The 13309-nt window shown below is 39.1% G+C and overlaps 1 protein-coding gene across 1 annotated transcript; it reads left to right on the top strand. All coding sequences in view use genetic code 11, as the record gives it.

Annotated features, from left to right (window-relative positions):
- Window positions 1–241: 241 nt before the first annotated feature.
- On the top strand, window positions 242–11026 carry EGR_00831 (Potassium voltage-gated channel protein Shaw; the record flags this gene model as incomplete). Its single annotated transcript, XM_024490080.1, has 5 exons — window positions 242–520; window positions 3496–3582; window positions 6810–7037; window positions 8181–8988; window positions 10608–11026. 5 exons carry the CDS (start codon window positions 242–244, stop codon window positions 11024–11026), a joined length of 1821 nt encoding a protein of 606 aa, XP_024355483.1.
- Between the last annotated feature and the right edge of the window lie 2283 nt (window positions 11027–13309).

The raw sequence follows: 13309 nt of genomic DNA, 5'->3' as shown, positions 1-13309 counted from the left end.
AATTACCTCTTTGATGCTTCTCTGAAATCACACATAAAGACGACTGATATCTCGATATTTTGGAGTTTTTGGACCAACTAATTTAACATTAACCTGATGGATAGCCAAATGTGTAGAAAATTAGGTAATTCACTTTAAGTTAAGGCTGTGCCGACTGCCTAGCCAATGCAAGCATGTCCATGACAGTTGTCTAATTCATGAACTACACGGTAGAGAACTTTTCGACGGATCTGTGGAAACAATGGACTCAGAGAATCGAGTGATCCTGAACGTGGGTGGCATCCGACACGAGACGTACAAGGCGACCTTGAAGAAGATTCCCGCCACGCGGCTATCGAGGCTGACGGAGGCGCTAGCCAACTACGATCCTCTTCTCAACGAGTACTTTTTCGACCGACATCCCGGTGTTTTCGCTCAAATTCTCAACTACTATCGCACTGGAAAGCTACACTATCCTACCGACGTCTGTGGGCCACTGTTCGAGGAGGAGCTAGAATTTTGGGGACTCGATTCCAATCAGGTTCGTTCACACCTCCTTTTGCTCCACTTTGGTCTTTCTGATTTTTATACTCCATTGGAAATAAGAAATTTTAGACTATTGAGTAAATCAACAATTTATTGATAAAATCAACAAGAGATTAAGGCATGACTCACCTTAGCGTATTTATAGAATGACCGCAAACGCTTCTGTGGTTTTCAGTGCAGCTAACTCCACCAACTTTTCGTAACAGACATGAATTTAATAGCTGTGATCTATAAATTTGCCCCATTTTATTTCGAACCCGCATATTACATAAACTAAATATGTTGCAATAGGAGCTTGTCTGCTTCACGAATTTAAACGCTGTTTTAAAGCTCTTCTGGCTTCTCGTAAAATTCTTATGATATAAGGTAATAGCCGAGGTAGTAGAAACGTTTTGAACAGTTGACTTTAACGGTGGGACACTCAAAGGAGCATTAGGTTAAAGGGGATCCTTCATTCACGAATTGTGTGTCACTTTTACCAAAAATGACTTGAGATTATGGCATGTGAAATTTTCAATAGCCTTCTCTACGTGGATGAGGAAGCAATTTCTCCGCTATTACAATGACTGGGAAAGTCGTAGAAACTGCTAGGCTAATAAGTTACATATACTACGCACTAGTAGACGACAATCAGCTTCAAAGGCCATCACTCCACTCTACACATCTTGGACACCACCTCAACCCCGGAAATTAATCTCTAATGTGTGTGCAAGGTAGAATGGGAACAAATTAATTCCTGTTTTTTTTCGCTCGAAACCAGACAACCACGGCTGATTTGTATCGGCTTAATGAAAGCTTCTTCCTCTACATTCTCGTAATGGTCTTTCTTCCAGTGATGGCTGTCACATTCTCTTTAAATTGATATTTGATAATCGGCTAAATAGATACATGACCATTGAAATGATACCTAAGAAATAAGAGACAGAAACGGAGGTAGTTATGACCATGTCATTTGCTTCAGGAGAAAAGTGGTATTCGAAAGCTTGACCCTTAGGGTTAAAATTATGGATTGTAATACTGGTAATTTTAATAAATTACATATTTTGAAAGAGTTCTGTAATTATTCAACTTTTACTAAGAAGAACGACAAAATCCTATCTAGTTAACTCAAAACCCAATTTGGCTTTTCACCTAGTCTCTGTTTTTTTCCTTTTAACAGCGACTGATATTCTCGAAATTGCTTATGCGTTTATCCCATCGAACTGAACAATACAAAATGCTATCAATCATCCAGCCGATTTTACGCTGGTTAAGTTCTATTAAAATTGGATATCATAGAGTTCCACTTAGCGTCAGCTCGAAAAAATAAATTGACTTGATAGTGCCTCGCAAATCCATCATGTTACCATCATTATTAGGAAAATGACAGCATTTTTTAATGACCGACTTTTTAAAACGGTGCCATCTTTAATTGCGAATTTATGTGCCATACTAATCTCCATATAGCAGAACTAAGTTAACCGAAACTTTAAAAATCAGTTTTCACAACTATGGCACAGCAAATCAGACAAGGCTAGGGTGTCACCGGATCTCTTTTAGTGAATTTGAAATAGGCCAGGCACCATAAGGTAGTCTTTTATCTTATTGGCTTTGAGTTCACGTATTTATATGGGAGAGTGGAATAAATTGTGCTATTGATCTGCTCCCAATGCAGGTCATTTTGACAATTTACTCACGTGCTAAAGTTAGTGTCAGCAAATAGGGTAATAGAGTCGGGGTTAGAAGGGTAGTGCGCATAGACCCGAGACACCAGACTGTGCTCTGTCAGCGCAGTAAAATGTCTATATCAGTGAGAGTTATTAAATTAGGTAGTAAAGCCGACTTAAAATCACTTGGTGTAGGACCTGACTTGGTGCCATTTTGAGAAGTGATTAGATGAATTGTCACTTGGACATTGATTAAGGGGAAGTAAATATTATATCTTCTGGGCCAGGAAATAAAGGTTTTAAGAAAAAGTAATCGGTCTTACATTTCAATAGAATAAACTTGTAAAATTTTCCGGGTAAGTTAAATACAACCACTTCACAAGGAATTGGCTTTGGTTCAATTTTTTACTTTGCAATCATATTTAACTATTCCACACTATTTACAGATGGTAAATTTTCATTTAAAACACAAAATTCTCGAAATTCATTAAAAAATGGCTGAAACAGAGTACGACTGAATTTCTTTCCTTCTGAAGGTGAACTATTTCTTGCAACTTACTACCGATAAAGTATAAATATTTATTCTTTCTTGTCGGAACCCACCAACAGCTTCCTAGTGTCTCTACAGATAATCCAATCCATAGCCTGATAATACAATCGGTGCGCAAAAGCCAATTTCCACGACTTTAATATTTTGCCGGGGAAGATATAGTGGCAAATAGCTTTTGTCATTGACTTCATTTTTGAAGCACCACAATTCGTAGTACCTATTTTTTTAATGGTACATAAGCTTATAGAAATTTCAGACGGCATTGAAAGCCGTGAATGTTTTCCTGATAGGTGACGTCATTGCTGAGCCTGCCGCATGATATCTGTTGTGTTGAATCATAATGCTTCTAAGGTCTCTTTACCCTTCAAAATGATATCAAAATATTCCGATATATCTGTGGGCATTCCGTTAAAATTGCTACGAACCATTTATTTCTATGTTTTTTTAAAGTAAATCTCAACAACGAGATATTTGGCTAGAAACAGATAACATAAACGGTAAATTTGAATTAGCGAAACTACATAAGTGCTCAATCAAAGTATTTCCACTGTATTCTTAAATGATTCATCTGCTTAATAAGTGTTAAACTTATTCATCTTTGAGTGCTTTAAAGATTAGCACCAGTCATGTGCATTTTTTTCTATTTTCCTGTTTTCGTTTTAAGTAAATCACAAAATAAGGCACTAAGTTACTCTGCATAATCATAACTACCAATGCAGTGGCCATCGCAAAGGAATGAGAAATACAAAATGAGAAAAATTGTAGCTGTTACAGATCGAAGATTGCGTTGCGAACATGTTGAATGAAGTGAGATTCGTGCTCAAAAGACAAACACTGCTATGGCCTTCCACACTTTTTTCGGTTAGTGTCTATAAACTATGCGAATTTGGATGCGCCACCTTTTCATATTTTCTAGTGCTTCCCAAGCGTTGTGCCTCCAGATGGTTTACGTGCTTCTTAGTCTGTCATTCATATGGTAGATGTAAAGGAATGAGAATGATGCCTGAAATATTTCCCTACTTGTACTGAATGAGCACAAAAACTAATTTGATTTGACTATCGCCAAGTTTTCTCCTGATAGCCAAGTTGGTGGTCATTTTGCACACTGAATACAAAATAATGACATATCAGTTTGAAAGTGAATAATTCTTTAGACAGGAACTAATATGTCAAAATCAAACAGGAAACAAACGAACTGAGATCGAGTCGTATTTTGAAGCAAAATGCGGCAAACTGGCATTTACTTGTGGAGATGGGTACAAGAAGGTATTAAGGTAGAAATGTGAATAACAGTTTTAGAATGCAAGTTTTGTCAGAAGCTATAGCAAATATAATTGTACTACAAGAAAAGATGGAGAAAAACTAAGTAAACCCCACCGTGTCACAAACGACTTCACTTATCTGTAAAGAAGCTAACACCACTGCAACGTATTTGCAACATATTGCTTTTTTAGATCTGGAAAAAGATGCTTTTAGGCAACCTTAACAAAATCATTTTTAGCTTTGTAATATTGAGCTAGGCCACTCAAAATCCAGCAGGGATACCTAAACTTTGGTCATGGAAGCACAAAAATTCTCCCACTTTCATAATAGATGATGATGAACCTGGAGAAAGCGATTACATGAATTTTTTGCCTAGGCTAATGAATGGTCTTGGCGGTTTAAATTGGCACATCTTGTGGCGTTTCTCGTCTGATGTGCCTTTAGGTGCTTCGCTGGCACGAGGCTGCATTTGTGACTCTCCATTCGTAACAATCCACTTTTCGATGACAAGACCACATGGATACATTTATCGTGTATCTAAGTAGGCTGGATACTTTATACGCAACAGTTCCACCTTTTGCTACCTAAGTTACCTGGTAGGATGGTAATCCCAATTAATAATGCTGGAAAACCCTACTGTATAATAGGGAACAGTGGGTAGGCATCAAAACTCCGATGTGAGCTATGCGTTGGTTACTAATGGGACTGGATGTTCTTTTAGGGGATGGTTCATTTAAAATGTCTTTTGTCTTTTTGAGATGCATTGAATAGCTTGAAAGCTAAAAGACTTCTAATTCGAATATTTTTTGCTAACTTCGGTGAAGTTAAAATAAGTAAAATTTTTACATCGCGTTTTATCTGTATATTTATTTATACTCCTTAATTTGGCGAAACATCGCGATAAAATCGCGGCTTGAAACGGAAAACAGCATGAAATTCAGTTTCAAGCCCCATGATAGGCAATTAAGCCTGTGAAACACCAAAAGTCCAATATTGGCGGGCGCATTTTGAATGAACTTTATCAGTAAAATTTGCCTGTTAAGGACTTATCTCTTGAATAGCCTGCTACACCAGAACACAAAGTTCACAGCCCAAAATCAAGGTGATTGGTCACTCAGTCGGTGAACTCTGCCCCCTGATTAAGGCTCGACTGCTCTACCCATTCTCAACCCAAGCGACTCTGCTTCTTATTGTCATCTGCGATTTGGTTGTAATTACAAAGGTCACACATTGAGTTCAGAGGCTTCTCACCTCAATATATGTACACACTCATCAAACAAGCAGTTGCCTTATTTTGATATTGGGTCTTCTCGTTGTCTAGACATTCCAGAGTGTCTACACAATAGGCGTTCAATTGTTTATAACTGGCTAACTTCAATAAGCAACAAACGAAGCCGAAAAGCTCCTCCCATTCTTTATTCAGCATTTTCCACTCTTAACCAAAATGACTTGTTCGAGCATTATTTGCTGAAGGAAGTCCATTTGCTATAAAAACATGTTGTTAACATCGTCATCTATACTTGATTCCTGGAAAACCTCTTTTCCTGACCTCCTGCTTGAACATTCTGGTTTCATAAGACCCATTTTACAATGAGGTGCCTTAAAATAGCATTACAATTTTACTGCGATTCGGCACACTACTTATTTTACATCAATTTTGCCCCGAAAAATAGCACAACAGTAAAATTTAGAGCAGCCTTTGAAACAGCTTTAAGTGCGAACCAGCGTCACTTTATGATTCCTTGGTAGCCTTCCTAAAATTAGTATGATGTTTTAATTTCACTACCACTACCAAAGCCTTCTTTAGAGAAAAATGACTAATTCCACTTATAATAATTAACCAAACCTCAAGGATAAAAGACAGAGTGTCGTCTTTTAAACCGAACAGGCCAAACTCTTAGAAATACGATGATGGGTGGAAGCCGCCAATTTTATTAATCCCTTTAAAGTATCCCCATGATAACTGTGTGAACAAAAGGGTTGAAATGGAACAAAATAAAAAGCAGAACTAGCTAAGGTTCCCATTGATCCTTCTAGTCTCTGAATGGGTGACGTTCTGACTATCACTTTGATTTCAAAGCTAAATCTTTAGGAGTTTTCGGCAATATGTTGTTTGCGATTTTGCCACACTTGCTCCACCAGCGATACGCGAACCATCACCGAACAAATTTGCAAACAACTAAGGCAAAACTGTTTTCAAGATTATCTGGTTATTTATGCTTCGTACGCGAATTTGAACAAATCGCTTGGAGGTGGATTATAGCTTATATGAAACATGAGCCCTACTTTTGAGCATAGCTTTAACATTTTTTATTTTATTCATCATACTAGCACACTAGTGTTTCGATTATTTTAGTTTGGAGGAATCACATCCCTTTTATTATTCCGGTGTTATGGTCCACTGACTTAAAACCATGCGATAAAGGGGTCCTTACAAAACCATCGCCACGTTCTCATGCGTTTAATGCAACACTAATGCAGCGGTGCGGAGAACTGACAATTATAAGGCCTAATCAGTCATTATGCCAATCGCTCCACAAATTTTTAATTCAAGAAAAAATTTGGATTTGTTGACCTTAAATTTTGCCTTGTATTGTAAGTCCCTCTACGTAATTCGTATCAAACCATGATTAGTTTGATTGTATCTATAAAATCATTGGAAAATAACATTGATATCAGTTATCCTACCTAAAGGTTGAAATCCGACAAGTTTAATGAGAGACTAATCTGAATAACACGGCGCTTTATTTTCGAATAACGGCAATAGAAGTTTTATCCAAAGGGCAATAAAGAATTCCATCTGGTGAGATTCTTGGATTTTTTAGGTGGAGCCATGCTGCTGGATGACCTACACACGACACCGTGAAACTCAGGACACCTTACAAACTCTGGAGAGATTGGACATTGATACCGACAAAAAAACGGAAGAGGAGCTCTATGAGAAGTTCCACTTAGAAGAGCAATACCTTAGTGGGACTCTCACAAAATGGCAGAAGTGGAAACCCAAGCTGTGGGCACTCATTGATGAGCCCTATTCTTCCCTTTATGCCAAGGTAACAACTTCTCTGTCTTCAACGAAAATCACAATATTTGCTTTAACGACTTGCCATAGCATTCAGTCCAAATGTCCTCGCATGAAGTAAAATTTGATTACTACCCTCAAACGACCCCAAAAAAGGCTACTTACGTTTGTCCGGCGTTGTCATTTAACCCATTTACAACACTCGCAACAGTAGATATTCACAGATCCTTGAAAGTGTGAAAATCTCTCTACTAGAATTAAGATTATAAGGGTCCAGAAGTTTCAAATGTGGAGAACTAAAGAATCGACTCTTAAAAGCGGTATAATCGAAAGATTTTACGCACCTTCACTTCAATTATAAGTAGGATTTACGGGAAGGAGCAGCCGTCCCAAAATGCATAGGGTCCTTCTTCAGCGAAGTCCCTACTTCAGTACATGAATTGGCTCACAGTAATTACGAATCCATGGCTAGTCACAAGCAATGGAGGTTTTGTGCAAATTATTTGCATCTGCCACGGTCATCTGTACTTTATTCTAATTACCTTTAATAATCCTGACTTTAGTCTGATTTCAAACAAAAAGGAAATGGCGATATTTGGGAAGGATGCAGCCTTGGAATCAGCGTAAAAGGCAAATGAGGCGAATAGAACACTGAATTTTATCGCTGGTGAAGGGCTTGAAAGGGCAGTATGATATGATTGAAACCTAGATTGCTCTTGCTTCACCGTGGAGGTTTTTCCAAAATGGCAGAACCACTCCTAACGCGAATTTACTGATATTAAAGCATTGTTGTGAAATTATAAATAAATAGAAGTAGACGCGGGTGGAATTCAGTGCTCTGCTAACTTATCGCGGTTATCAATGTTTATGTAAGCGTCTCCAAAACCATATTAAGTACCTACAAGAGAGCCTAATTTTTAAATGCTGCCAAACGAGTGTTTTAAAAGGTTCCCTTATAAAATAATCTAGCTTCAAATTTTGACTTTTGTCCTAAAGCGAAGGAATGATTTGAACTATGCAAAACACATTAGGTGAATTTAATCAGTTGTATCAAGCTAAACAACTTTATTTAGTTACTGGTTTGATAGCTTCATTCACGTAACCGAGAAATCTTCAGAACTCGGATCCTAACTTTTCCAAAATGCAATAACTCTTTATTCCGCTTATCTTTCAGGCAGTAGCATTTGTTTCAGTCTTCTTCATCATCCTCTCAATCGTTTCCTTCTGTCTAAAAACGGCCCCATCAATGCGCATTCCGGAGCTGGTGAACCGAACCTTCGAAACACCTTTAGAGGAATCTGCGCCACCGAGAGAGAGCTATTATTTAAGCGATACGGAGTCCCGGCATGAGAACGAGGGTGCGCATGGCTTAGCGCATACGCGTATGCCACGGGCCGCCTCCTCAATCGCAGCATCCACCACCGCGACCGCCTCTACCGCCACTGTCGGACCCATGCAGACCCTCTGGATGATCGAGCGCACCTCTATCCGGGCGCACAACATCTTCGATTATATCGAGATCATCTGCAACATCTGGTTCACCTTCGAGATTAGCCTTCGCTTCCTCGTAGCTCACTCCAAACTCGCCTTCTTCCGCTCTGCGGTCAACGTCATCGACCTCCTCGCCCTCCTCTCCTTCTACTTGGATCAATTCCTTGCCAAGGTGCTCATTTTCAGCTCTGAATACGAGGTCCTGGAGTTCTTCTCCATTGTGCGCATCATGCGCCTCTTCAAGCTAACGCGCCACTACTCGGGCCTAAAGATCCTCATCCACACATTTCGAGCCAGCCTAAAGGAGCTTCTCCTCTTGGTCTTCTTCCTTGGAGTCTTTATCATCATTTTCGCCGCCCTAATGTACTACGCAGAGCGGTTTCAGAACAACCCACACAATGACTTTAACTCCATCCCTGTAGGACTGTGGTGGGCCATCGTCACCATGACCACTGTTGGGTACGGCGACATGGTACCAAAAACCTATTTGGGTAAGCTCATCCTAAAAATCCATTTACATTTCAACTGCTGTTTAAAGTAATCGTCAGTAACCCCTATGTTGATACTTGTACCCATTTACTAATAAATAGATTTCCCATCTAGGTGCTACTAATTGACATTCCCACCTATTATCAGTTCATTTAGACTAATAAGTGTCAGAGGTCTTTTTGTCGATAACAAGCTGTTATTTTTGAGGGTGCATGACAGCTAAGTTAAATTTACGGTCATATGCCTTCAGTGAAGTAGTCTTGGTTCATTCGTGAAGTCATGGTTGCCTCGGTTGCCGCGTCAACCTTTTTAATGAGATGGCATAAATACTACTTGTGGTAGCCATTTTGATTTGCTAGACACATTTACACATCATTTAATATGAGATTAATGAACCTTAAAACATCTACAGCTTTCCAAAACTGTAAAATGCAATTTGATTATAGTAATATATTAGTCACAAAGAATTCTCTAGTACTTCAGAAATCGAGATGCATGTCAAAAAACTGTCTAATTTTAATGGTATTGTGATGCAGCAAACGTTGGCTCTCATTACAACTTTAAACACTGAATAGTTGGTGTATGTTTGCAGGGCAATATTTTTAATGTGAGTAGAGTTAGATTGCTGGAATACAAAAGCCATGAAAATAAAAACATTATTAATATAATTATCAAACCCTGTCACCGGTCTGCTTTTTATTTCAATTCCCTCTCCTTAAGCGCTTAACGAACCTTGGAGTCCTCTTCCAAGTAATCTAAATGCTAACATTCTGCTTACTCCACCAACAAAGCCCCAGAAACGCAACTACTCTTTGTCTTATTGACGAATGAGCTAATTGAAAGCATTTCGGTCTTTGATCCGACAGCTAATTATTAAGCGCTCGAACAGTGCATTAGCATAGCATGGAACAGGAAAGCCTGTTTCATAAAATCGTTCTTGTACTTCAAATAGTCAAATGGATGAGACAAATTGTGTTTTGGCAAACGAGAAAGATTTTAATCCAACCGGAAGAAACAGGGAGAAGTCGTTACTTAACCAAAAGAGTTATCATAAATCCGTTTAAAGTTGATTTTGTCGGTAATCAAGCACAAATTTTTCTACCATCGGTCAAAGAATTGCATTCAATCCCAAATTCATGGCTAGAGGTAAGCAGATGCTGGTGATGTTAAACACTCCCACTTTGCTCTCAACAACTCATCACTAAGAATGATCACCTTACTAAATCACTACATAAATTGTTAAGCAATAGCGTATTCAAGGAATGCTGGCATCTCCTGTCTTCATCACTCAAAGTCTTTCCCGTTGAATTTTGGATTCCCTCATGCAACTTTTTCAAACATCTGTAGGATGAATTACACATAAGTTTTGTTCCAAAGAACTTGAATATTAACAAGAAAAACTTTTAAAACTGGTTTTCTAGACCTTATACATTCCGTGTTATTGGAGTCTCAGTCCATTCAGGGATACTAAGCGACTCAAATAAAATGCACATACCGAGATACAATCCTCTTATCTTCTAGTGGTTTGATTTACTCTCATAATTCCCTTCCTGTACCGTTCGTCAAAACCATAAGAAGTATGAGTGTTGAGCCAAAACCGAAAAAACCTTTTCCTTTGCAGGCATGATAGTCGGAGCGATGTGTGCAATCACCGGAGTTCTAACCATCTCGCTGCCAGTGCCAGTGATAGTCTCCAACTTCTCAATGTTCTACTCACACACACAGGCGCGCTCAAAGCTGCCTAAGAAGCGTCGTCGCGTGCTACCCGTGGAGGCAGTGCGGCCAAAATGTGGAGGTGGTGGTAGCGGAGGGAGCTCGAGGGGTGGCGGTAGGGGTATAACATCCAACGTCTTCACCGGCTTCGCGGCCAACTTTGGTCCCTCAGTCAAAATGACGGAACGCGGCGCGCTGCCCGAGCCGCTCCACAGCCCCGACAGCCGACGGATGTGGAACAGTGCCATTTTCGAAAACGTTCATACAGCTCCTCTCTGTCCTCGCAGAAGTATGCATTCCTCCTTACTCTCTCCTCTTTTCGCCTAGTTAAATCCAATAACAATAGAGAAAAACATACTATTATGGACTTGGTAGCCTGGTAACCGAAATAACACTTTATGAAGAGCTATAAGATGCAATGAGGTAAATTTGGCAGGTTTGGTATACGATCACGTATCTGTCAATCTACTAAACTCTCATACTGTCAAAAATGAAATCTTATTAAGTTGAACTAGTGTCAAGCCTATCGTTTTAAGGAACTGAAAGCTATTCGATTGCTAAATCAAATGTCTTTGGCTTCAATTACCTAGATGGCTGCGCAGGAAATGATTATGCCATGCACTTAAAGAGAAATGATTTGCCAAGCACTGTAGCAATTAATGGCGCATACATCTAACGCAATTTAGACACCTCGATAACCCCAGTATCGCTTTATAAAAGACAGACTTCCTGATTAATAGCATAGATTTCCTCCAATAAGCGAAAAGGCTTGTGTTGACTTACTATTCACATGCCTCAAGCAATTACTCAATCCCACTAAGCTGTTTTCCCGGTGCTAACGAATATTCAAAATGTTAACTTATTTTTACCTAATCAGCTTCATTTAAAACATCCAAAAGTCAAATCATCTATGGTTGATAAAACCTTATACAATGGGTTTCTAGAATCCACAATAAGAGACAATGGAATCGTTGAAAACTATTCAGTAGGAATTTCCCCCACACTTTAACAAAGTGATACCCCATGTGTAAGCATTGTATCAGTGGTTTGGCGTATTATCTAAAATGAATCTTTTTAACAGTTTAAATTTGCCTCGGCTACTGGATTACTAACCCGTTGGAGGAAAGGTTAAAATTTCAATCCCATTATAAGGAAAATACTGCGTAAAGCATGGAGGGGTTGGACGGTTCTTGGCTAAACGTTCACGGCTTCACAGAGTCTCGTTGGGAACGAATGTATCAATCCTAGCTGTGCTTCTAATGCAACCAAGGTTGCCTTTGAAATGGATGGGTAATAGTTCAGCCCAAATGTTAACTATTATAGCTACGCCTATCATCGTAAATTTGAAACAGGTACTAGTTTTCATAATCCCACTCACTTTTTAGACTTGCTGAGTTGCTCCCTCTTACTTGTCTTAGGAATGCTTGAGATTATCGTGTGCCATTACATTCTGCTGCTTGACATGTTCGTATTCCTCGATGAATGGTTTAATTTTTCCTTTCTACGTGCCAGTCTATACACCATAGTGACGGGTGAAACGGGCAAACAGATTACTATAAGTAAGAGGAAGAATTTTCCAAGCACGTCTTTGTGATCTCGGCCTGATACATAGCCAGAGTTCTTATTGACAAAAAGTGCTCATTCATCGAAGTATAAAGGTTGAACTATTTATAACATCTGAGATGGCACTCGAATACCACGGTCCCGCATATAGAGATACGCCTTCATAAAACAGAACAGTGGAAAGTAAAATCTTCTTTCATTTTTGAAGCTGCACGATGAGACAAAAAACATGTGAAAGTATTTTTCTTGAGCAGTAAAATGATCTATGTGATTTCATAAGTACAATAGTTGGCATCACTGAATTCAGGTAGTTAAAAATATTTAATAAAAACTCTCCTAATTTATCTTAAATTGCCTTGTAGTTTACGAATTTCTAACGAAGCCCACCTGTCATTCTCCGCAGACTAAAAACCACCCGTTATGGTTGTGCGAGGGTGCGGCTGTTTAAGATGAAGCGGTAGACTTGAATCGCGTCCCCATGATAAGGTAGAGTGGCTCGCGGGAAGAGGCGTAAAGTCGATTTTGCGGGATTACAAGCATTCAGCGAATCTAGTTAGGTCTCACGGGCTAGCGCAATACAATCTACCTTCCCCTGTACGATTTCACAGAATAGATGGAATACATGTTTCACTTGTATTCTATTGCTTGTCACCTGCAGCAGTATGCATCTGGTCTCTGAAAAGCCAAGTTTAATCAGGTATACGTTCTTTCAGGGGAAATAATATCATGCTATGCTATTGCATGCATTTTTAGTTGACCAATGTCTATATTTTCATTGCCAACACAGCACAATATCGGTTCCACCACGCTTTTATAATTTTGAAGCATCTGAGTTAAGCATGCAAATTCATGTTTTACAATTGGAACTTTTTCTTTCAGTCAAATGGTGTTTTGTCATAATACGATATATTACGGTGAAATCTAGCCGGCCGTCTGACACTTTTTTCTGCTTACTATCAAATCTGCAAGTCCACAAAGTTACCTTTTGGCGAGAGATGTTAAAAATCCCTCCAAAGAGTACGCACATCGCCACTCCTGGGAAGGATG

The sequence above is a fragment of the Echinococcus granulosus genome, assembly GCF_000524195.1.
Source record: "Echinococcus granulosus chromosome Unknown EG_S00003, whole genome shotgun sequence".
Lineage (NCBI taxonomy): Eukaryota > Metazoa > Platyhelminthes > Cestoda > Cyclophyllidea > Taeniidae > Echinococcus > Echinococcus granulosus.
Note: the sequence above shows the minus strand (reverse complement) of the source record. Positions and strands in the feature narration are given on the sequence as shown.